The following is a 26,064-nucleotide window of genomic DNA, read 5'->3' as shown; positions in this document are numbered from 1 at the left end:
ACCATTTAATGGTCTACCTTTCTGAACTAGTGCTAGCTCTAGGACTTTAATTTAAGTCACTTTTTACTTGGCTTTCTTTTTATCCTAATGAACAGTTATTTACCAGGGCATATAGGTTCTACTCTTGACTCTTGCAACTGTCTTTTTCTTTTTGTTTTCACTGCTGCAAAGCTAGGTCAGGCTTTGTTGCCTGGGGAGATCCTATGGTTGTTTTGCTGTGAGGGGTCTCTGCTTCTAACCACCAGGTGGATGTTGCCTCAGCATCTAAAATAGTACTTTGCATATGATGTCCCCTCAGCCTCAGCCCCTCAAGAACAGTCCTACTCAATCCTTGCAAGTTCCCCTTGCACTTAAACAGTGAGGTCCAATTCTTGCCCCTAGTATTCAGATTCTTGTACACAGCATCCACATTCTTCTGCATGAATCCCATGTGGAGAATTCTCTGCAAGTATTCATTCCCCTTGTTGCTCCTTGTCTCATAGAGTGTTTCTTTCTTTTTTTTTTTTTTTGAGACGGGGTCTCACTCTGTCACCCAGGCTGGAGTGTAGTGGTGTGATCTTGGCTCACTGCAACCTCTACCTCCTGGGCTCAAGCGATTCTCCTGTCTCAGCCTCCTGAGTAGCTGGGATTACAGGTGCACGCCACCATGCCCTTCTGATTTTTGTATTTTTGGAGAGATAGGATCTCACCATATTAGCCAAGCTGGTCTTAAACTCCTGGCCGCAAGTAATCCGCCCACTTCAGCCTCCCCAAGTGCTGGTATTACAGGCGTGAGCCTCTGCACCCAGCCTCATAGAATTTTATTATTGTTCTTTGTATTTGAATTCACATCTTCTGTGGCTCAGCTTTCTTCCTCCCTTTTTTTGTCAAACCACCTTAGATTGTTCACTTCCTTTGTGGTCACTCTTTTGTGAACTCTCAGAGTATCTCATTAAATTATTTTAGAATCATTTTTTTCTCTTTTACTACATTGTAAGTATTTTGTGAGGAAGCAGCTTTAACTTCTTTGTATCTTTGGTACTTTTAATAAAATATAGGTATCATTAATTGTTTGGTGGTAGGAGCTAAAATGTCAGAGACATTTCTTAGGATAGTATTTTTGAGACTTTCTCCCTCTCTCCCTTCCCGTTTATTTTGTTTTTCTTTGCCGGTTGAGAGTCTTAGCTTTGGCAGTTCCTAGAACAATTTTCTTAACTTTAGTTATTCCTCCTCCTCCTCCTTTTACACATCTCTGCTCATCAGCATGCTGTCCCACACTAGAGGGAATCCTTCTCTTAAGAAGTTACTCAGAAGTCTCCAGGAGTCCTGGAATCAATGCTGGATGGTTCCGAGGGTTCCTGGAGAGGAACAGCACTGTAGGCATAGGGCAGTTTGGAACACAGGCTGGCAAACAAAGCATTTGTTGCAAAGGGCAAGATAAGAAATATTTTAGGTTTTGTGGGCCAAGAGGCAAAAAGGATTTTTTGAAGGTATTTATATACCAAGAGACAAATTTTCACAGGTTTTGTTATCGTTGAGATTGAAAATGTAATAACTGAGTTCAATTTTCTGTAATACAGCTCTCTCTACTAATGAGAAGACTGGAATTCTTTTTCTAGGGGGATAATATTTCACCTAATTGGTCTTTAGAGTTGCTTTTATGAAAATCTATTGCAAATATACATCTAATCTGCTAATACTGATCTGCAGCAAAGTTTTATGTTTTTCATCTTTGGAAATGTCTTTTAACACAGGTAGGTACTCCACATTCTCTGTCATTCCCCAAGCATATTACTTCAGTTGAGTATATTCATTATTTGGAAGGCATATGTAGAATTCTCTTGGATTCTTCTCTTGATTCTTACCTTTTAGCATGTCATTACATAGTAAATTAATAATTTCTGAGTCTAGTTTGGGCGAAAGCTCCTTAATTGCACAACTAAATGGATTTTGAAATAGGGAAATTTCCTTTGCCTTTGCATCAAGGTCTGCAAAATGCTATGTTTCAGCTCAGAAAACATGTGTACTACAAATTTGTATGGGAATGGAGATCTCATCTCCTACAGGAAGTGTATGAAGCAGGTTGACCTTCCTTATCAACCAAATAAAGTTGTTTAAATGACATTAATGTAGTATATGATTCACATGTCAGCACTGTTTTGCCTTGTAATTTTAGGTTGAATTCAAGAACACTGAGACTTCAGTAAAGGCAAATTTCCACAGCTATCCAGTGTTCAGTAATTGTCATCCACAACTATTCTCCTTGTTCTGAAAAATTTCAGTCTTTGCCCTGTGCTCAAAAAAATCACAATAAAACTTTACCAGAGCAAGCCAGGATGGTTAAGTCCATGAGTGAATGAAGTTTACTGTTGGTGCTACCGGTTCAGTAACATGTGATGGATTTAAAAAGTCTCCAAATGCCCGCTGGCGAAAATAAAAGAATAACTGTAAGCTTTAAACTCCTTAAATTTTTACAAGTTTTCTAAGTTTGTTGAACCAAGCCTTTTTCTGTTGTGTACACAACCACAGTCAGTTGTAGCATGTCCTATCAGATGCTACTTTAGGTTGTCTTTTCTCAAGGTCTTTGAAAATACTCTGCCTGTAGTTGTTTCATGAAGACTGTTCATGGAGGCTAAAAAGTCAGAGGTATATCACAAGGTTTATAGCAAAAAATAATAAATTGTTCTGTTTTTCTCATCTCCGAATTATTCACTTGAGACTACTACCTTCATCTTATTTCCACATTTCTAAATAATTTGCCTACATGTAGCTGCTTCTAATCTACTTGGCTTCTAACTATGAAGAGGAGATTTTAGTTCTTAGATGGATAGCTCCTTCTCCCCTTCATTTTCCAACATAGCTATAACTTTTAGATAAAGTCAGTATTAAGGGTATGTATATTTTGGTTAATTATCCTTTAAATCCCTGACAAAATTTGCAAAATTCTTCTCAGTGTGGTCAGATACATCTGGCAGTCAGCTCTGTCTCCTTGGACTCACTTTTTCCAAAACCCTGAGCCTCATGCCTCCTCTATACGGATTGCACTTCACCTTCTCCGTAGCTGCTGGTGTTTCTCCTCCCCTTTCTTCTGGGAGTTGTCTGTCTCTCAGTGTCTTGGATTTCTGGTTTCATGTATTATTGTCATGTTTTGGTGAAGAACATTCTCTAGTAGCCTCCTGAGAAAGTGCGAATAGATCTGTCAGACCTTCCATGTCTGAAAATGTTGTTTTCTAGAATTGATATTGAGTTGTGTTCCTTTTTTGTGTTGTTTTTATGAGCCCCCCACCCCTGAAGGTTTAGATACATCATCTCTGCTACCGTGAAACTACATACCTCGGAGAATTTGTTGCACCACTCATTGTGATGGCCTGTGCAGGCCCTAAGGAGAGCCACATTTGTTAAGCTCTGGGAAAATGGCTTTCTTCTATTTCCTACCCACCCCTCCAGCCTTTTTTTTTTTTTGTCTTTTTGTGAAGTTGTTGGCTGTTGTTTCCTTTTTTTCTCCTTTGTCCTTTATTGTGTTGTGTTATTAGAGTTTCCAGAGCAGTGGAGAATGCGTGGGGTTCAACCCACTAAGCATCTGGAAGGTTGCATAATCTTTTCTATTTTCTTACTGGAACTCCATGTCAGCTCAAATGTAGCTGTGTATTATGCCTTTTATATCCAATGGACTTTGAGAAGAGATTTATAAAACAGCATGTTAATCATTTGGTACAACCTTCCTCTCCAGAACGGGAACTCCTTTTGTTCTTACAGAAAATCATCCAGGCTTTGCCAGGGCACCTCCAGTTGAGGAGCCTCGCATGCAGCCACAGACCTTATCTTTAGCAAGTTCTGCTCCTACTGCTTGTGGATAATTTGCACTGTTCACTTACTGGTTCTTATTTCATCCTTGGGTACAATACAAGACAGGTCTTCTCTTCTAAGCTTTTTAAGATACTCAAAGGTAGTTACTTTATCTCCCCAAGCAGTGAGCCTTTCTGCTGCCCTTGTCATCTCTTTTGATGTCATATGGTTGCCAGACTCTTCGTTTTCCCTCAGAACAGGATATGCTCTTTCCTGCTGTGACGTTACATGCTCAGGGCAGGCCACAGTGGGATTAGTTTCTCCTCTGGTCCTAGACATGATTTATCTGTTACTATATTCTGACATTTCTTTGCTTATTAACCACATCATAATGTTAGAACTTTATATTGTACTTAGAATCAACTGAAATCTTAGGACTTTTTTGTTTCTTTTCTTCAGCAGTTTTCTTCTTCCTGGCTTTCTCCCCATTTTGTTTTTCAGTTTTTTGTCTGAAAAGGACTTTATATTCATTCATATGAAGTAAATTTTTCTTGATACATCGTGTCAAACAGTGTGACTGCTGACTTACCCAGCAATAGCTCTTCCTCCTAGCTTTGTGTTTTCTGTGCGTTTTGACAAGCCTGTGGCATCCTGCGAATCCGTGTCATGTGAGCCTCTGGCCACAAGAGCTGAGCTTGTCCAGATGCACCACCAGCGCTGTTCAGGCTGAATGCCTAACTACCTTGTCTGGGAAGTGATTCTCCACCCTGTGCACAGAGACACATGGTTCCCCTTCAAGAACTTGTCCTGAGAGCCTTTGGATTGTGAGGCTGACCTGCTGTTGCTGCCTTATGCAAGCTGAGGACACACACAGCTGGCCCAGGCTGGGGTCGTGCTCTTGATGACTGCTGCTTTGACTAGGAAGACTGCACACTTTGTAGCTACTCAGACCTGGGTTTGTGTCGCAATTCTGCTAGCATGTTCACTAGCTCTGGTCTTCAGTAGGTCATTTGATCTCTCAGAATTTTAGTTTTTCCATCTGCAAAACCTTGAAGGTATGAAGTATCTAAAAGCATGAAGCCCAGCGTCTGGCAGTATGGTAGGCACCTAATAATTAATTGGTAGCTGCTGTTAATAATTATGTTTCTACCTTTATGTAAAGTTGCAGTGTCCAGACAGTTAATGTAATTACGGAATAATTAGGAGAGGTTGAAGATTGTTTTTCCTAAGGACGTATAAAGACCATTTTTTGCTGAACTTTCATTCCTGAGCAGTCTCAGTAGTCTAGAATCTACTTTAACTTTTCTTGCACATTAGGTTGCATACTGTGAAACATTTACAAAAGAAAGAACTTCCTGAAGGTTAACAGTTTATTACTACTAATCTGAGGCTGTTGAGATAGCCTTGAATACTTAAGGGTTATATACAGCCTGATCAAAGTTTGCTAGGGAAGGAAAATTGAAAGTAATAGCTAAAGCTTTTAAAAATGGGCTTTTAAAAGATTTTTTTGTGACCAAGTTGCCAGGTCTGTCTTTCATTATAGAATTGGTTAAACTAAGCCTGTAATCCCAGCACTTTGGGAGGCCGAGGCGGGTGGATCACGAGGTCGAGAGATCGAGACCATCCTGGTCAACATGGTGAAACCCCGTCTCTATTAATACAAAAAAATTAGCTGGGCACGGTGGCGCGTGCCTGTAATCCCAGCTACTCAGGAGGCTGAGGCAGGAGAATTGCCTGAACCCAGGAGGCGGAGGTTGCGGTGAGCCGAGATCGCGCCATTGCACTCCAGCCTGGGTAACAAGAGCGAGACTCCGTCTCAAAAAAAAAAAAAAAAAAAAAAAAAAAAAAAAAAAAAAAAAAAAGAATTGGTTAAACTACAAAATAAATTTGATAGCTCATTTCTCAATCTGAAGACTGCTTCTTTTTGACCATTTGCCAAAAGCATCTCAGTGTGCTCCTGAATTTCTGCTGGATTGGGAAAGCCCATTTTCTTTGGGTACCTTGTCTGTAAGAAATATGAGTAATAAATTACCATTGTCACTTGCCTTAAGTTGGGTGAGTCATAAATGGCACGTAACCGGGTTTCACCTAATGCAAACTTTGACTTGGATTTTCCACGTCTTCCCTTCACCACACGTTAGTATAGAATTCCCTTTCTAGCCAGGGCAGTTTAACCATTCTTTATTTGCTTAGGACCACCTCACGTCTCTTCAGTTTTGGAGAGTTAGAAACTTTTTGTGTTGTTGCAAATAGCCATGCCAATCATAACCATGTTTCCTATTCTCCTCCAGTTACCCAGTGCTTCCTTTCTGATGTTTGACTCATTTGTTTGCTTTTGGAATCCTACCCAGTTTCAGAGATTCCAAGAATCTTGGACGTTTCAGATAGGAAACCTTTCTAGGGCCCATGAGAATTTACTGATTTGACTTTGACTTAAACATTTTAAAAATTTTTGAGACAGGGTTCTTACTCTGTCAACCAGGCTGGAGTACAGTGGCATAATCTCTGCTTCCCATGCTCAAATGATCCTCCCACCTCAGCCTCCTCAGTAGCTAGGACTACAGGTGTGCACCACCATGCTCAGCTAATTTTTTGTACTTTTTGTGGTGGAACAAGATCTCCCTTTGTTGTCTAGGCTGGTCTTGAACCCCTGGACTAAAGCGACTCACCCACTGCCACCCCGCTAAAGTGCTGAGATTACAGATGTGAGCCACTGTGCCCGGCTAATGTTGACATTTATGATACTATCTTACCTGTATTCACATGCTCTCACCTCCAGCATGCACATGTGCATCTGGATCCAGCTGAGTGGTGTTCCTTGGCTTTCCCCTGTTCCTTTGATCTTTTAAGGAGACTCCTGGCAAAAACCCGACTGCCATTGTGCCATTCTCATTACTTGCCTTTCCCCACACAAACTCTCAGTTGCACTTTAACAAAACTTGTTCTTAGTATAAATAACTCATGCTTTGCATATACTTTGAAGTTTTTGAAATTGTAGAAAATAGGCACAGAATTCAAGTACATTCCTGTACATTCAAGCTTTCATAATGATAATTTGTAGAGGAACACATTACTGTACTTGCTTTAATTTGAACTAGTTGACAAAAGTAAGGCTGGATTTTGTGGTTGGTGGTTGACTTTTTACATATAAAAGTGAAGTGAGTGATAAGGTGTTACATCCTGTATTGCTGTTAGCATCTTAGCATTATATGTGGAGTTAGTATGGGGTATATATAGGCGTTTCCTTCTGAGGGTTGTGTATTTCCCAGAATTCTAAAGGCAAGTATAAATTTGTATCATTTGATACCAAAGTACAGCTCCAGAATGAAGAAAAAGTGGAAATTAGACTTAGAGCAGGCAGAATTATGGTGACGTTAGAGGAGTAATGGTCATTTAGTATGAAATCTCTTAGCAGATATCTTGGTTTTTAATGTAGAGGCCATTGCAGAGCATCATCTTCTGCTCCGGTGGGTCCCTCTTCAGTAGGCTTGCTCCTTTCCAGTCTGTCTTTCACAGTGTTGACAGTTAGGCATTCACACTCTAGATTTGTGCTTGCAGACTCCAGTGTCTGTCTTAGCACAGTGGGCAGTGCCTACAATGCCCCACCTCAGGCATCTTACCTTCATCCTCTTCCTTTCATGTCCCACATTTAAGTCATATTCATAGTTGGCCAGACCCAAAAGAGGTTTGTCCTCTTCCTTCTCTCTTCACATGTGTAAGAAATACGAACTCTGTTAAGAGTGTACTAACCACAGCGTCCAGGTCATCTCCATGTCACTTCCCCTGTCGGCTTCTGTTCAGAATTGTTTGTATATGCTATTAAAATACTTTGTTTAATCTCTGCTGTAGAATTTTTTTTTTTTTTTTGAGATGCAGTTTTGCTCTTGTTGCCCATGCTGGAGTTCAATGATGTGATCTTGGCTCACCTCCACCTCCACCTGCACCTCCTGGGTTCAAGTGATTCTCCTGCCTCAGTCTCCCCAAGTAGCTGGGATTACAAACATGTGCCACTACACCTGGCTAATTTTGTATTTTTAGTAGAGACAGGGTTTCTCCATGTTAGTCAGGCTGGTCTCGAACTCCCAACCTCAGGTAATCTGCCCACCTCGGCCTCCCAAAGTGCTGGGGTTACAGGCATGAGCCACCATGCCCAGCCTCTCTGCTGCAGATATTTTAATGCACACTTCCCTCAGTTAAAACTCATTGGTTCTGTCCATTTCTGCAGCATGCCTGCATGGTGCCGTGCATTCACACACAGCCCTTTGTGGTCTGGCCTTGTGTTGCCAACTTAATCCTACTACATTCCCAAAGGCTCCTCCTTCTTGTCCTCAGAGCCTTCTCCCTGCTGTGACTCATGAAGCTACTGTTTCTTCCTGTCCACTGTGCTTTCAGGCAGGCGTTTCCTGGCCTGGAATGTGTTATGCAGCTCCATTCGTCACCTGCTAAATGCTCCCTATATTTTGAGGCTCTGCTTCGGTCATATAATGAGGTCTTTTTTGGCCAGGCTGTCTTCCCTTGATCTACCTTTCTGTGGAACAAGGTTGAAATGTATGCCTTCCTTTCTCCTCAATTTTACTGTATTTTTTAAGGCTTTAGGGACCATCTATTATATTACTTCTGTATTTCTTAGCACAATTCATGTTAATACTTTAATACCTGTTGATTAATATAGCATATTAAATGGATTTGATTCCTTTATTCTCAAAGAAAAGCTTAAAATATCAAAGCAGTTTTGAGCTAAAACTGGAAAAGATTCTGGAATACCTGGGTGGTAGAAAGCTGATTGCTTTTGACACCTTTGGAAGAAGCAGTTGCAGAGATACGGTAAAACTGGGTTTGCATTTGTATTGCTGTCTTCTCTAAAGAAATACATTGTCTAATAAACACTCTGATATTTAATTTAATTTGTTGGGAGTTGGGGAGGCTGTACCTTTATGAAATTGATGCTTTACTAAGACTGGAGAAACAGCTACTGTGCGAACTTTCTGTGTTCTGTAGTCTTTTTTTCCTTAGTAGTTGGTGAGAGCTGCTTTCAAAGACCAGCTGGTTTTTACTTCTTTTTGTTCCCTGTTTCTGCCTCCTCTTGTGAAAATTTCCCTGGGCATTGAGCTTTGCTGTCAGGGGAAAGAGTTTATCATTAACTTACACACTAAGAGATAACCTCCATGGGAGTGACTCTGCATTCTCCTATTAATAGACACTTTCCTCCCTGGCCCCTTCTTAGTGGCATGCCGCTTTCAGCATGCCTGAAGCAATCACCAAACCCTCCTGGAGCCCATCACTTTGACATTTGGATCTTGTCAGGCACTGCACAACTAAGCTTCCTGCATGCGTGAATCCAAGCGGAGAAGGAAGTCCTCAGCCTCCAGGTGTCTGGACACTGCATAAGTAGATGAGCCAGTATGAACAGCCTTGCTACAGCTTGGTTGTTGAGTACATCCTGTTCCCCAGCCTGCTTATAAACTCGGCCAGAGGTTCAGTGTAAATGGGTCTGCTGCTTATGGAATAATCAGGGGATGCAATGAGGTCTGTTTCCTAGAGGATGAGTGAGAATTCTAGTTTTTCCACAGTAATCAATATTGTTTCCCAACATTTTTGAGTGGCCTAGGCATTGTTCTTTCTTCTGAAAATATATTTTGAATTTGCTTATATTGAAACCAGTTCTCAGAGACATGAGCCTGTTTTTAAATTTTGCTTGTTAAGTCTAAACCAGTAATGACCCAGCTGTGCCTCTCCATGCAAAATCTAGCTCTAACCTTCTTGTTATTGGTATAAATGTTTCTAGATATTAGAGTCTACAAAACAGTTCTAGTGTTCTTGTGATCTACTTTTTTGAGTTGAAGAATGTCTGGCCAAGTTGTTACATTTCATGATTTCTCCTGTATATTTATATTTTAAAAGAGGAAAAACATGGCCTATAACCTCTTTGAACCTACCCCACATTGGCTCCTGTGTGGAAACCATTGTTAGTGATTGTAGCTCTGGAAGGAGTTGGGAGTACATTTCAGTGCTGAGAGAGACGTTGAATCATAATTGTAGCAATAATGTTGTTAGAGTGGGGCTAATACAGCAGCCACTGGCCACGTGCGACTCTCGAGCATCTGAAATGTGGCTGGTCCAAATTGAGAGGTACTGTGACTATAAAATACACACTGGATTTGGAAGACTTAGTACCAGAAGAAATAATTTAGCCCTGTTGGATATAATGTATTAAAGATACTTCTAAATTTAATATTATCAGTTGTTTTTCTCTTTTACTTTTTTGATGTGGCTACTAGAATTTTTTTTTTTTTTGAGATGGTGTCTCCTAGAAAATTTAATGTGTGGCTTATAAGTTTATTTCTTATTTCTGTGAGACAGGTCTGACTTGGATGATAGGTAGAGCTTGTGTTCTGGTAGTTTTAATAGTGGTGAGAGGAGGGAGTGCTGAAGGGAGACTTGGTTGTATAGGAATTTGAACTTGGGCAATTTGTGCTTGGATGCCTTTGCATAAGATCATGTGAAATTTGTATGTCATATATTTTCTTCATATATATATATTTATATATATATAATACTAAAAGTCAGTAACACATTTTGTTGTCTTAAAGTCTTTCCCATGTGTTTTCTTGGACAGAAGCAGCTGCTTCTATTTTTGTTCTGTTTGTGCTCCATATGTTTAGGTAGCTGCAGCTACTACTGGAAATATCTTAATGTGTGTTTATTGCCAGTCTGGCATATGATACCAGATATTCACTTCAGTGTTGCTATCTTGAGGATTCCAGTGGGGCCAGTTATTAAGTGTTATAGACGTAGCTGGTTTCATGGATGTGTGACCTGTGCAATCTCACAGGGCTCAGAAACACTTGTATTCATTCCTGTGCGTATGAAAGTTTGGGAAGCTTTAAAGCTGTTTGGGTTCTGTCTTCAAATGCATCATAATCGTTGAATATTTTTTGGAATCTCTGAACATTTTGCCCTGGGCTCAGCTAGTTCTAGGTACAGTTATTTCACAGTTGATAGCGTACAGTTTATTGTACTTGGATACAAAGTTGCCAAATTTAAGCAGAGTGAGTTCATATGAATAGAAGATTTCGAATTTGAAATTCATTAAAGATCTTACTGGTCATCCACACAGTCGGCTGCTCATTTGTGGGTAGGATCACCAGTAGTTTCTCTCTTCAGAGTTCTAATAGTTTATCTTTTGTCATGTTTATGGTATATGGTATGTTATGTTCTGCCTCTTGTCTTGAATGAAAACCCATTAATACCAGCTTTTTCAGAGGGAGTTTTGAAATAAATAACACAATAATGTTTTCACTAGTATGCTCTTCCTATGTTTTTCACGGCTGTTTAGTCATTTTCAATATATGTATTGCAATTTGTGAAGACGTAGATTAAAACAATCCCCCACTTGTGAATTACAAGCTGTCAGCAGTGGTTTAAAATTGGGCATCAGCAGCATCTGGGAACTAGAGACGCAGAATCTCAAGTCAGAGCCCTGTTTTATTGAGTCAGAATCTGAGACTGATTTATTTATTTATTTTTTAAATTTTAGGACAGGGTCTCACTCTTGCTTAGGCTGGTATGCAGTGGCATGATCATGACTCAGTGCGGCCTCGGCCTCCCAGGCTCAGGTGATTCTCTCACCTTAGCCTCCCAAATAGCTAGGCTGGTCTCAAACTCCTGGGTTCAAGTGATCCACCCATCTTGGCCTCCCAGAATGATGGGATTACAGGCCTGAGCCACCATGCCCAGATGAGACTGCATTTTAACAAGACCTTTAGGTTAGTCATTCCTGTGTGTATGAAAATTTGGGAAACTTTAAAACTCACTAATTTCATTGTTGGGCATATTTTTTGCCCTAGTAACTTCTGTTTATGTGGGTGTGTGTATGTTGGTGCCTGTATGTTCCAGCTGCTATTGTGGGTCTTTCTTATTGACTCTCCACAACCTGTTTATTTGCTAAGGATCCTGAGACTTAGAGATGCAGTAGCTTTCCTGAGGCCTCAGGGCTAGCCAATAGTGGAGCTAGTGTTGGAATCCAAGCCTGTTAAAATGCTTAATAATCCCAAGCAAAGGTTAGATGATTTGTATATTTGATGAAAACAAAGGGTTGTAGGTAGTTTACATAAATTATAATTCGACCCCTATACTAGCATTCTACTAGCAGTGCCTTGGCAAATTTTACAGATAGACTGATGTTCTTGTTGCACCTCTTGTAAATGATTTAGCTGCTGTTCCAGTTCCTAGTTCCTGTGTCAGAGACCGGGTGGTATCCTTTTTCCAGAGAGTGTCATTGCTGAATGCCTTGAATTCAAGGTACTTTGCCTCAGATTTTGAAAGGCTTTGGTATCATGAAGGTATTTTAAAAATTTTAGAGGGTCATTAAGTAAAGCAGTTGATGTGAGATGAATGAATTTTGTGTATGTAAGATGGCAGTTTTCACTTGTTTTACATTAAGGGAAGGTGGGGAACAGCAGACTTTGTTGTCCTCTGGCATCAAGTAACAGATGACTCCCCAGTGACCTGCTTAACCCTTCGCCCTTTTGGAGAAAACTCCATTTTCAAACTACTTAATCCAACTTACAAAAAAATTCTAGGATTTTGAAGAAAGATAGAGAGTAGTTTGGGTTTACTAAACTCTTGGCCCCACTGACTGGTTTGTTGGAAGAAATTATCCCTAAATCCTATTTAAGCACAGTCATGAGCTGCATATGTGATGGTGCTCCCATAAGGTTATAATGGGGCTGAAAAATTCCTGTCACCTAATGACTGATAGGAATGATTAGTTTTGGAGGATTCTTTAAGGTGACTTTGCTACTTCAGCTAAAAACATCTTAACATGGTAGTGTCTATTTTGATACACAAATAGTTACCATTGTCACAACTGCCTCCAGTATTCAGGACACAGTAACATGTTGTGCAGGTTTATAGCCTAGCAGCAATAGACTGTACCAGAGAGCCCAGGTGTGTAGTAGGCTAGACCATATAGGTTTCTGTAAGTCACTCTATGATCTTCACACAGCAACGAAGTCACCTGCCAAAGGATTTCTCAGTCTGTATCCCCATCGTTATTCGTTGTGTGACTGTGTATTCCAGGTTGTGAATTTTAAAGGGTATTTGTATTTACTAAAAACATGTTGTTGCTGACTTTTAGTTTTTCTGAGTATTTTAGAGTAGTTTTATTTTAAAAAGGACTCCATTTACCTCAGGGCTCTGGGCAGTTGGACTGTTAGTTCAAACTCCTAGCCCCTTTCTGCTTGAAAGAGTACAAATAGAAGCGAAGCCGAGCGCAGGCGACTCATCTACCGGTGCCGTTTGTTTCCAGTCAGCTCGCTGTTTGGCTAAAAGGTAAAATACATTAATTTTTGCATAAGGAATCTACTGTGGTTATATTTTGGTTTTGAGTTTGTAGTATGTCCAATACAAAGAAAATTCACCATGAGAACGTACATTTCAAAGTGTTCTGGTCTGAAAAATGCTATGCTAACTCCAAATAGTGAGGAGCAAAAGGAATTAGTTGGCTGAGTATGGTGGCTCACACCTGTAAACCCAGCACTTTGAGAGGCTAAGTTGGTCGATTGCTTGAGGCTAGGAGTTTGAGACCAGCCTGAGCAACATAGTGAGACCCTGTCTCTACAGAATTACAAAAAAAAATTAGCCAGGTGTGGTGGCATGGATCTGTAGTCCCAGCTACTACTCACTCTGGAGGCTTAGGTGGGAGGATCACCTGAGCCCAGGAGGCAGAAGTTGTAGTGAGCCAGGATTATGCCGCTGCACTCCAGCCTGGGTGACAGAGTGAGATCTTGTCTCAAAAAAAAAGGAATTAATCACTTCATAACATATAGAGATGAAGTAGCTTTCCTGAGGCCTCAGGGCTAGCCAATAGTGGAGGCCTCAGGGCTAGCCAATTGGAAGCTTTCTTAAAAAACTCCTTTTCTTGTGCTTAAATCTCAAGTTTAAAATAAATACAGGAAACCCACAAAGTCCTGACTGGGGGATTAGAGGACCTGGTTCATCAGTTAGGCCACACTGCAGGAGCACACGGGCTCTGCCACAGGAAGGTTGCTTTTGGCTCAAACAGCCTGGGCAGGGACTTAGAGAAGTAGCCAGGTGGCTTTCTTCCATGTGGTGATTTGAGGACCAAGGCACGTTCCATGTTTTTGTTCTACCATCCCTCAGGGCCTTTTGGTTGTCAGCATTCAGCCAAATATAGGGGAAGTCCCATGGTAGGTTTGATGGTTCCTGATACAGTGGAGGAACCATGTCTGTGGCCACACCTACGTGATGAGTGCCCCAGGAAGGGGAGAATGGAGACGGCCGACTGTCAGCACCTCACTGGGCAGGGTGCAAAGGCTGTGGGGTAGATGCTGGATGGATTCAGGAGACTGCAGAAAGCAAAGGTAGTGTTAGTGGGACTTTTATTTCCTCTGGAGCAAATAACACTACATTTTTCTGTAAAAGACTAGAGTGTAAATATTTTAAGCTTTGTGGGCCACAGATAGCCTCTGTCATATATATATATATTTTTTTCTTAAAACAACCCTTAAAAGATGTCAAAACGATTCTTAGCTGGTAGACTCTGAGATGGATTTGGTTTGCCAGCACCTTATTTCATCACAACTAATTATCACTCTTCCTTATAAATCCAGTATTCCTTTATAATAAGGTTGAGATTTTGGAAGTCAGTTTTTATTTGAGGCAAAAAAAAGTCCTATCTTGATTCATAATTCAGAAGTGTCACTTTATCTAGTTGTAGACATAGCTTCTCACCTGATTGGTCAATGTGTACTCTGTTTATTGTTAGCTGAAAATAAGTGCTTGATATCAGATTCACTTTTTTTCCTGATTTATTTCTTAGTATTTTTCATACTTTGCCTTTAAAAGTATGAAAAATAATAAAGACAAAGTATGGGGGAAGAGTAGTAAAAATATATTTTAAAAAGATTTTGTGATTTTTAAGAACTTAGATATGCGTGAGCTGTATTACTCCCAACAGACGCGTTGTAGGTGGCACTGACACTACTGTGTGCCCTCAGACTGCAAACCACTTCTCTTTCTTTGTGGGAAAGGAAACCCAACTTTTCCCCCCTCGCTTCCATTGAAGTTACTTTTTGGTATACTTTTGTCTTTTTTTCTACTTGTCAGTTTTATTAGTATAAAATAGCATAATAAAGGTATTTTGTTTACCATTTCCCACTGATCTGAAAATCACAAAAAGCGTTTATGTCTAAGGTTTATATCCACTGACCTTTTCCCCAAAGTTCTTTTCCTGTTACTTGTATGTCATCTTTGCCCTTATTTCTTTAATATTTGTATTAGAAGTAGATTGCTCTTATTTCCTTCACTGGCGAATGTGTTACATTGCCTCCTGGGTGGCTTCTGCAGATGCCCCTACCCACCCCTCATCTTGAGCAGAGAAGTCATATGAGCCTGGGAGCGTAGTGGCTGCCGTCAGTGCTGGGAGCTGTGCTTTTCCAGCATGGTCTGTGATGTCATCTGTACATAATTCTTAGACTAATCCAGTAGAGGAACAAGACAGCCATGCCTCCAACTGTGGGTCACCGCTTTGTGTCATCCCATGGATCTTTGTGCTGAACATCAGTCCTGCACATCGACTCCTCTTGCAACATGTTGCATGTCCAGGTGGATCGTCACAGTGGCTGCCATCCTTAAATGTGTCTTGGTCCTGTTGCAACACCCTTCACATTTTATAATATTCCTATTTAAAATTTGTTTCTTAAGGAGCTTTTGGAAGCTTTCTTAAAACTGCTTGGCTAGGCACGGTGACTCATACCTGTAATCCCAGCACTCTGGGAGGCCTCAGGTGGATCACTTGAGGTTAGGAGTTTGAGACCAGCCTGGCCAACATTGTGAAACCCCATCTCTATTAAAAATACAAAACAATTAGCCGAGTGTGGTGGCATGCTGTAGTCCTAGCTACTTGGGAGGCTGAGGTGGGAAGATTGCTTGAACCCAGGAGGCAGGGGTTGCAGTGAGCTGAGATCATGCCACTGCATTCTAGCCTGGGTGACAGCCAGACTGTGTCTCACAAAAAGCAAATAAAAAACTCTGCTTATATTTTAAATACTATGATCATATGCTTAATAGTAAAAGGTTGAGTGATCTCACTGCTTATGCTGTGAAGTGGATATACTTTTGCTCAAGAGCCTTGAGTAACCTGCCGTGGTACAGAGTTTTTTTTTTTCTCTTTTATTCCTGGATTGATGAGTGTTTACACTAGTAGTGTAAATGATTTTGTCCTCTGTGATCTCTATTTTTAAAAAATCATTTTGAGGCAGATGTTTATAAAAGCATAAAACCAGGATATATTCCTGCCTGATCTCCTAATATGGGTGGATTTTTTTTGGGCAGTGGGGACAGGGTTCTCACCCTGTTGCCCTGCTGGAGTATGGTAGCACAATCATGGCTTACTATAGCCTCAGCCTGCTTAGTAGCTGCTACTACAGGATTGCACCACAATGCCTGGCTAATTTTTTGAATTTTTTTTTCGTATAGAGATGAGGTCTTGCTGTGTTGTGTAGGCTGATCTGGAACTCCTGACCTCAGGTGATCGTCCCACCTTGGTGCCTGCCAAAGTGTGGGGATACAGGTGTGATCCACTGTGCCTGGCCCAAATATATACTTGTAAAAATGTATGCTGTGTATGGATTACCATCCTTTACAGCCTCCTTCCTTTTACCTAGGCTATTTTAAATAATATGTGGATGTTAGCATGCCTTTTTGGAGATAATGCTAACGGGACACCTCACTAAGTGGGTCATGAAGCTCCAATGTAGAACTAGGTTTTGGTTTGGGGGTTACAAAGAGTAAGTATGTATTGCCAAACTCTGGTTTAGGAATTCTGCAGTAAGCATCTTTGACAGATAGGAAAGGTCTTTGAATGATCCCAACTGAGGACTTTCTGTGATGCCATCATCCTGTCCCGTATCTCAAAAGTAGCTTTTGAGATCGTCCGATCATGAGTGACAGCCTGTAGTTCATGTAATGAGCCCTCTGTTTTATGTTTCAATTTCTAACAAATAAATACCTTTTTTAGCTCTATAATTTGAAGAAACAAACTGTTTTCCTTTTTGAGGAAGGATGGGCATGAAGCAGAGGAAAGAATGTGTATGTGGCGTAGTGATTGTATTTCATTGTCATGTTTTCCTAGTAAACAGAGGAGAATCAGTTTCTCTAACTTCTCAAGAATTAGATTTCAGTTTTTAGTATGTATATTAAGAATGACACAGATTTTACCAGTTTATTTATTACTTCAGGCTTTTGACTATGAAAGTGTTGGTTTGCAGTTATTATTTAGTTCTTTAGTCTTCTGAAGTGTTCTAGATATTAGGCCTCACTGCTTATCACTTGTTGCTGAAGATATTCTGTTCTTCACCCTTAAGAAAAGAGTGACTTTACTCCTTTTCCAGCATCACTTCTTAACACAGTATGGATGAATTCCTTTTGAAGGTTAAAATCATTCCAAGTTTTAGCTTTCAGCATTTTCAAGTCAAAATTTTTTATCAATTAAAATATTTTCTTTTCTGAGAAGGAAAAAAATCCTGCCAGTTACACATTAAAAAGTATTTTATAGGTTCAGTGTGAAGCTTATTTAACTTACGTGAGCCAAGTTGGCATTTTAGAATGTAAAACTGAACTGAAACATGAATTATGGAAAATTAATGTGTAAGGTTGAGATTTTATGAAATATTTTCTGCATTTTGTTTAGAGCAGCATGTTTTGGAAATTTGATCTTCACTCATCATCCCACATAGACACACTTCTAGAAAGAGAAGATGTAACACTGAAGGAGTTAATGGATGAGGAAGATGTTTTACAGGAATGTAAAGCTCAGAACCGCAAACTTATAGAGTTTCTGTTAAAAGCAGAATGTCTCGAAGATTTAGTCTCATTCATTATAGAAGAACCACCTCAAGACATGGATGAGAAGATCAGATACAAGTAAGACAATTTAATCTTCTCTCTAGGGTGGGACTACAGTCAAGTGCGGGGTAGGATATTACAGTTCTTGCTCAAGAATTCTCCAGTGCGACTGTCGCCATTTACAGAAGGGTAAGATGGTCAAGAAGGACTGGCTCAGTGGAGCACAAAATCCATTCTAGAACAAAGTCCAGGGAATCACAAGAGTTTAGAAATGAGTGTTCCAAATTTCATTCAGAGGTTTTCTGGAAAGGCAGTGTGCTTTGTAAACAATGATGACAAATTTCTCAAAACAGTCAGATGATTAAAATATTTACTTTACAAATAGGAAGATGGAGAGTATATGACTACGCAGAATTGCACAGCGGATCCAAGTCAGAGCTTGGGGTTATGAAGCACATTGCCTATACAATACAGTCTGATCTTTTATCAGCTGAAAATAAGGGAATGGGTATTAATGAACATCGGTGTAGCTGGTCACACCGTGGATAGCTACAGTGGATTTTGTCTGCTAGTTTAATCTGTTTACAAACAGAACCACAGGGTAGTGGGAATCCTTTATTACCATCGCTATAACACTTTATACAAACCCCTGGAAACTCTCCATAGATATGTAAAGTATTGGGGTTTCAGTTAAGTATTTCTTCATATCTAACTCTATTAAAATATTTGGCTCTTTTCCCCCCAGAAAATAGAGCAACTTGAGAAACAAAAATTGATGCATTACATAACTTAATGAAATAGGAAGAGGTAGGCTTTTAGTGGTGTCTCTCTTGCCATTTCTCCCCCAGTTTACCGTTCTTGTCAGGACATCTTTTCCTTTCTTCTTGGGAAAAAATGTGCTGTTTGGGAAATAATACTTGTTAATGCTTTCAAGTTGCTAGTGGCTTAGATCTTCAAAGATGCCATGTTCTCTGCCAGCCATTAACATTGACGCCTAGCATTTAGTGAAAGCCTTCACTCAGAGATTAGTGTCTTAAAAAGAAGGAGGAAAGGCTGGGTGCGCTGGCTTATGCCTGTAATCCCAGCGCTTTGGGAGGACAAGGCAGGTGGATCACCTGAGGTCAGTAGTTTGAGATCAGCCTGGCCAACATGGTAAAACCCCAAGTCTACTAAAAATACAAAAATTAGCTGGGCCTGGTAGCAGGTGCCTGTAATCTCAGCTATTCGCGAGGCTGAGGTAGGAGAACTGCTTGAGCCCCAGAGGCAGAGGTTGCTGTGAGCTGAGATTGCGCCATTGCACTCCAGCCTGGGCAACAAGAGGGAGACTTTTGTTTAAAAAAAAAATGAAGGAGGAAAGAAATTTGGTGGCAGACATGCTAGTGTGCTCTCATCCCCCAAACGATAGACACTTTGCTACTTGGAATTCCCTCCACAGTGAACTAGCATGTGGGTGGCGCTGCTTGAATTGGCGCTTGTCCTTGTTGGAGGGTGTGGTCTGGGTCAAAGCGCAAAGTTTTTGGATCAGCCCACCCTCTTCTCTTCCCATATCTGAGAGCTTGGGTAGAGAGCTTACCCTTCTTGGGTCTGTTTCCTCACATGCTGAGTGAGGCTAGTAATGTTTTAATCGTTGAAAAGCAGGCATGCCTTATATGAAGGGCTTACTTTCCCCCAAAGAAGTAGTGGCTCCCCCTGTTTTAACAGTGTGACACTTGTATTATGTTGCTTTGCCAGAATTTTTGCCTTTGAGGTTGCAAGAGCAAATGTACCTCCCATGGACCCAGCCTTCTGCATGCACCATTTTGAGTTGGATAGCGCAGTACTCTGCCATGCTTCTGGCCTGACAGTCGTCACCTGTGTGTAATGTACCTTGGATGACGCCACAGCTAGATCAGCATAGAGGGATGTTTCAGCTGGGATCTGAAAATGTTTTAGGGTTATGGTTGACTATAGTCATTTAAGAAAGTTTAGATTGGGATTGTGTAGTTTTGGGATGATGGAGTAATTGCTCTGTTGGGGTGGACCAGACTAAGAAGCCCACCAATTGTTTGTCAGATAAGACTTCTGGAGAAAAATGAAGCATGGTGAGACAGGGACGCTGAAGGTGGAGGATGGGCAGAGGAGCTCAGGGAAGGCATCATTAAGATGGTGCCATCTTATCAGAGCCATGTAGGAAATAAGGGGGTTGCCAAGTGGGCACTTGACAACAAGGAACATCCAGGCAGAGGGAACCGCAAGTGTGGAAGCTCTAGAGTGCGCGTGTGTTTGGTGTACCCCAAGAACATCTGGGCAGCCAGAGAAAGGGCAGCATCGTGAATGAGGGAGAATGGAAGGAGGGAGGGTCGGGGTGAAGTTGGAGCACATCTAGAGACAGGCCATACGGGGCCTGGCTGGCTCAGCCAGGATGTTTGCTTTACTTGAGATGGGAAGCCACCACAGGGTTTTGAGCAAGTGCCTTGGTCTGACTTTGTTCTCCAGGAGTGCTCTGTTAGCCCCGTGGTCAGGGACTGGAGGAGGACGGAGTGGAAGTACAGTTGGCCACAGTAATCAGCAGAGAACAAATATCTTAGTGGACTTGTTTGGTGAGACACAGTCAGATTCCCGGAGGTACTAGATGAAGTTAGAACGGAAGGGGTTTGCTCTAGGTATGCAACGGTAGATAAAAGTGTCAAGAGTGACTATGAGGATTTTGGCCTGGGCAGTTGAGAGGATGGAGTGGCTTTATGGCAGTGAAATAAGATTGCAGAGGGAAAGGGCAGGAGTTTGGGTCTGGCCCTGTCAAGTGTGAAATGCCTGTTAGACATCAGGTGGAGATGAGGCCTCGCCGCAGGCGGGACTGAGGACATGTAAAGCCATGAGTCTGAATGAGATCACCTGCAGAGCTTATGTAGCTGGAAGAAAGCTTCCCAAACTGGAGATGGGTAGTGTAGGCCAATATGGCTGGCCTGGGTCCCACTGAAGGATGGAGGAGGGATTGGATGCAAGAGGATCTGGAGGGGCTGCTACTCTGGAAGCCAAGGGAAGTCTGGTTTCAGGAAGAAGATGGGGACAGTGGGTTAGGGGTACTGCTCATAAGAAATCACTCAGTTTGTAATATGGAGCTCATGGGCCCCATCAGTGCAGGTTCTTTGGAGGGGCCCAGGTGAAAGCCTGGAGGCAAGCAGAGACAACTCTTTCAAGTGATTTCCTATAACAGGAGCAGAGAGGAAGTGGTAGGTTGAGGCATATGTGGAGTTGGGTGGTGTGGGGTTTTATTTTTTCCTGGATAGAAGTGATGGTCTGTGAGAATATTGCAGCACAGAGGAAATAGCCAGTGTGAAGGAACAGGCTGCCAAGTGATGTGTTATGCTGGAGTGGGTGGGGGCAAGGGGCATGTGGTCCATAGCACACATGCAGGATGGCCTCGGGGGCAAGGGCCGCTCCCACGGAGTGGGGAAGAAGCGCCCAGGTGTAGGTCGGGGATGTGGTAGGGCTGGGTTCCCTTCTGATTGACTCTGTGTTCTCAGGCAAAGGAAGCAAGGAGTGCAGTGGTACAATCACAGCTGGCCGCGACCTCCGCTTCCTGGGTTCAAGTGATTCCTGTGCCTCAGTTTCCTGAATAGGTGGTACTACAGGTGTGCACCACCATAACTGGCTAATTTTTGTGTTTTTAGTAGAGATGGGGTTTCACCATGTTGGCCAGGCTGGTCCTGAACTCCTGACCGGTGTTCCACCCGCCTCGACCCCACATAGTACTGGGACTGTTGGTGTGAGCCACTGCGCCTGGCCTTGAGAAGCTTCTTGAATGTTAAGGAGGGCGGGGAGGAGAGTAGCCCCAGCCTGTGTGGAACCAGAACTCTGAGCTTTTTGTTTAAAGGCTAACATTATGCATGCTTCTTGAGTTAGGTCATACCACCCAGTCACCTAGAAAAAGTGAACAAATTTTAAAGTTACTCATCTGGATTTTCTCTGTCAGAGTCTGGAGAAAACACTCATGCATTTGATTCATAGCCAGGAGTCTGCTGCCTTTTACTGATTCTCTATTTGTCAGCAGTTTCCACATTAAGACAGTTGGGTGAGTGCATCTCCCCAACCCACCCTAGCAGCATTCTGCCATTTTATAGTAGAAAACAAAGAGAAATGAAAACAGCTGTCATTTATTAAACTCTTAATTACTTTATGCTAGGCCCTCTTCCCAGCCTTTTTTATTCCCCTCCTCCGTAAGATAAGGACTATTGTCTCAATCTTAGTAACTTGGAAACTGAGGCCCAGAGAGGTTAAGTAACTTGCCCAAGGTTATACAGCATGGTAAGAGTTGGAGGCCAGTTATGAACTTCGGTAGTGTGACTCCTGCATCAGCCCACCCCTGGGATAATGAGTACTGTATAGGGGTTTATATTCTGGCATCTTGAAGCCCATACTATGTAAATTGAGGAAGACTTCACTTCCCGAAGACCCACACATCTGCCAGGTCTGGTTTTTTTCCTTTTCTGCTTGCTTTATACAAAGGCTCATTTTGGGATCTTTTCATACCGTTCAGTCTTTAGGCCTCACACCAGTGCCTGTCAAGTGCCGTGGCTTTCTGGTTCCTCACCAGTGGCCTTTTGTGTCAGGGTCTTGCTGCAGGCAGCACTTGCTTGCCTCGGATGCCCCAGGTATATTGTATATGTGTCCCTCCCGCCCTAGTCTTCCCTGGTTCTTTCATCATGCAGCCACATTGGCTGTTTTGCCGTCTCCCTGTCTTGCTCACCCTTTGAGCTGGCCACTCCTAATGACTGGTTGGGGTGCTGGGTCCTGGCTGTCCAGCAAGGAGTGTGTGAGGAGTGTAAGCAGAGTAGTGAATCCTGGGTCAGCTAGAGTATCATCTGGATAGGCTCAACATCTCTGTTGTTACCAGTGAAAACAGACACGAGATTGTGGTAGGAGGAGTGAGTGGAGGAAACAGACCTACTGCCTGTTTGCAGAGGGTCAGTGGTCTGGTTGTCAGAGGCAAGCATGCTTTAGGGGGTGCAGGCATTTATTTATTTATTTCTCTCTCTGTCTCTCTCTTTTTTTTTTTGGAGACAAGAGTCCTGCTCTGTCACCCAGGCTGGAGTGCACTGGTGTGATGTTGGCTCACTGCATCCTCCGCCTCCTGGGTTCGAGCTATTCTCCTGCCTCAGCCTCCCGAGTTGCTGGGACTACAGGTGCCTGCCACCACATCTGGCTAATTTTTGTGTTTTTAGTAGAGACAGTGTTTAACCATGCTGGCTGGACTGGACTCAAACACCTGATATCAGGTGATCCACCCACCTTGACCTCCCAAAGTGCTGGGATTACAGGCGTGAGCCACCACGGCGGCTGGGGTACAGGCATTTCTAAAGCTTTGGGGTCTGTAGAAGAGCCTGTGGGTCCATCCAGAGCAGGTGTCATGTTCTTAGCTGTGGGCCTGTATCCTACAGGAGAGGGAACATGGTGAAGACTGACAGTGGGCTGACTTTGTGTCTGTGCTAATCTCCAGATCCTGGAAGGCTGATGTGAAAGAGCACTAGTTTTGTTTTGTTTTGGTTTGGTTTTGAGACAAGGCCTCACCCTTGTCCAGGCTGGAGTGCAATAGTATAGCTCACTGTAGCCTCGAACTTGTGTGCTGAAGTGATCCTCTCACCTCAACCTCCCAGATAGCTAGGACTACATTTTTTTGTATGCAGCTTCCTGCCTTGGTAGCCCAGTCTGATGCCCTGTTCTCCCCTTCATTATAGTAGGATGCTTACTCTCTTAAGAAGTAACATAGACCGAACACTTGATAAGCCCTCCAAAACAACTTTGTAGTACCATTTGCAACCCATCTAAAAATAAAGACTGGTCCAGGTATCTACAGAGTACCTTAAGTAATGACAGGGTGCTGTGTGCTGTGCAGTTTCCTGGAAACCAGTGTCTTCCACAGTTGTCTTGTAAGCTGTGCTGCTTCCTGTGCCAGAGTAGGCTGTAGCCTGACGACTTGTACCTCCCGCCGCTTTTCTCACTGATAGTAGAGAAGGCCCGGGCCCTGCAGCATGATCTCCCTGGGCTCCTGAGTCCTTGGTGTGCTCTAGTTGTCTTTGGGGAAGATGTATTCTTATTAAAGCTTGGTTTAAAAACAATTTTTTAGACAGTAGAAGATTGAGTTTAGCCTGGAGGTTGGTTGAACAGAATGGATTGAAATATTTCCTGATTCCCAGTAAATGATTTTATTGTTCTCACAAAATCTTAGGAAGCCTTTCTGATTTGTGTTTATCTTTATGTAATTAAACTGTTAATAAAGATGATGATGTAAGTATCCTGTTTTTCTAGGTATCCAAATATATCTTGTGAGTTGCTCACTTCCGATGTCTCCCAGATGAATGATAGACTGGGAGAAGATGAATCCTTGCTAATGAAATTATATAGCTTCCTCCTAAATGATTCCCCTTTGAACCCACTACTTGCCAGTTTCTTCAGCAAGGTGCTAAGTATTCTTATCAGCAGAAAACCAGAACAGGTAAATATGATTTTTCCAAAAGGTAAGTATTAGGATATTAGGATTGATCATCTCCTTGAGGTGATCCCCCAGTAATTGTTGCTTTAGCGTTCTAACTTTGCCTTAAGTTCAGGTTCTATAAGAGAATGTATTTTAAATCTTAAACATTCTAAGCACTCACATACTATTTATACATATTAATGAATATTTCTAATATGGCATAATCTCAAATTTCATTTAATTCGTTAGCATACTTTGGTTTCCTCTTTTTGACAAGTGGTTAGCAGATGAGAATATTGGGTACCCATTTGTGAAGACGGGACTTAGATGGCGAGTACAGTAACTAAGCAGTTGAATATGTGAGTGGAACCCTAGGGACTCTTTGGTCACCAGACAATTGCTTTGTTTAGTTTCTCCCCCATTGATGGTCACAGATGAAGCTTAAACTAAAAGCCTTTCCAACAAATGTAATTGATGCTTGGTTTGTACAAATGGTGATTCTGTTTTGATTCTACTCAAAACTTCTCCACTGTCATGCTTGAGACATCTGAGTGTTTAGACTGCTGGATACATTTGTAGCTCTGCTGTTCCTATCCAGAGTAGTTTGACAAAAACTGCACTTGGTTCTCCAAGTGTGGTCTGTGGACCAGCAGCACCTCAGTATCACCTGATAATTTGTTAGAAATGTAAGTTCTCAAATCTTACTCCAGACCTGCTGAATCAGAAACTCTGAGGGGAGAGCCTAGCAGTCTGGGTTTTAGCAAGCCTTCCAGCTAACTCTGATGCATGCCAGCATTTGAGAACCTCTGCTTTAGTGGATACTGTTGTGAAAAAAATCTGCTTATCTGGAGATTTTAGTGATTTTATGGAAATGGGCACCCAGAGAACAACTGGAGCCTCAGCTATTCAAGTATAAACTATAGCAGATTTGCCAGAATTGCAGCAAGTATGGGTGTGATGATATGGGGTAAAAATGGTCAAACCAGTTGGTCCTGCCATCCTTCATGCTGGAAAATGGCTGTGGGTGACCCATTCTTGTATCAGCACTGGTGGAAGGACTTGGAGCTATTTTAGGCCCAGTGTGTCCCGACCTATGCCAAGGCGACATGGATACGTGTTTTATTTTAGAAAGAGATGTCATGCTTTCTTTCAGTTAATGGAGTAGGATAAACTTCCTAAGTTTATTGGAAATAAGATTCTTTTCACTTAGGTAATAATCCCCAACTCATGATTGCTCTAATGTAGATTGTCTCTTTTTTCTGTCTTCGGGATGGAAATACAAGAACCCCTGGCTGTGTTAGGAGAGTGGTAGCCATTCCCATCACCCTGATGTTACCAGGCAGTTCTCAGGGATGGTTGTTGTAGTCATTATCCAGACATTATGGTTCATTGTGCTTTTTCTCCTCACTCCTGTGCTGTTGGAACCCAAGTTTGCAAGCCCCAATTTTCAGTGTACACATAAAGAGTGAGAATACACTTAACACCCTCCAGGGCCTTGAGTATTTTGTGTTAGACCCCAGAGTCCGACATTCTGTCTGTGTAGAAATGACAGCACTTGCCAGTTATATTCTGAGACAAGAGCCCCTTGGCCTGTTGCTTGTTACACGTCCCCGTCAGGACTGTATGAATGATAGTAAGAGAGGATTCGGTGGCTGTGGCTTAAGGTCAAACCTGGCACTTCTCTATTTTTTGCCAATTAGGAGTGTAAGTAAAAGTTTTCTGTTATGTGATAATATTAGTAAGGATATATGCAACTGTAAGTAAAGACAAAAACTGAGACTCAACTGGCTTAAGCAGTAAAGGCATTTGTTTGTTCATGGAACGGGAAGTCATGGTGGGGCATCTTCAGTGCTGCATGAGTCAGCACCCCAGCGGTGCCATCAGGGCCACAGGTCCCTGTTGTCTGTGCTGTACTGTCCACAGCACTAGCTGGGGTTTGTTCCTTTGGGCTTCAAGCTCGGTGTTTCTGGAAGTGAATT

At 42.0% G+C, this 26,064-nt stretch overlaps 1 protein-coding gene across 15 annotated transcripts in view; it reads left to right on the top strand.

The window, feature by feature from the left end:
- PPP6R3 (protein phosphatase 6 regulatory subunit 3) overlaps nt 1-26,064 on the top strand; it is a 153,480-nt gene that overhangs the window by 54,954 nt on the left and 72,462 nt on the right. For 12 of the 15 annotated variants that reach the window (XM_012452960.3, XM_064364660.1, XM_012452972.2 and 9 more), the window contains 3 exons: nt 2,156-2,426; nt 17,480-17,712; nt 23,920-24,106. In XM_012452960.3, the coding sequence (XP_012308383.1) occupies nt 2,376-2,426; nt 17,480-17,712; nt 23,920-24,106 (471 nt within the window). In that variant the 5' untranslated portion in view covers nt 2,156-2,375. The remainder of the gene's footprint in view (nt 1-2,155; nt 2,427-17,479; nt 17,713-23,919; nt 24,107-26,064) is intronic. The other 3 variants (XM_021669709.2, XM_012452967.3, XM_012452975.3) reach the window with 3 other exon arrangements.

The sequence above is a fragment of the Aotus nancymaae genome, unplaced genomic scaffold (genome assembly GCF_030222135.1).
Source record: "Aotus nancymaae isolate 86718 unplaced genomic scaffold, 86718_ANA_hifiasm-v0.15.2.pri h1tg000059l, whole genome shotgun sequence".
NCBI lineage: Eukaryota > Metazoa > Chordata > Mammalia > Primates > Aotidae > Aotus > Aotus nancymaae.
This window is presented reverse-complemented; position numbering and strand designations above follow the sequence as displayed.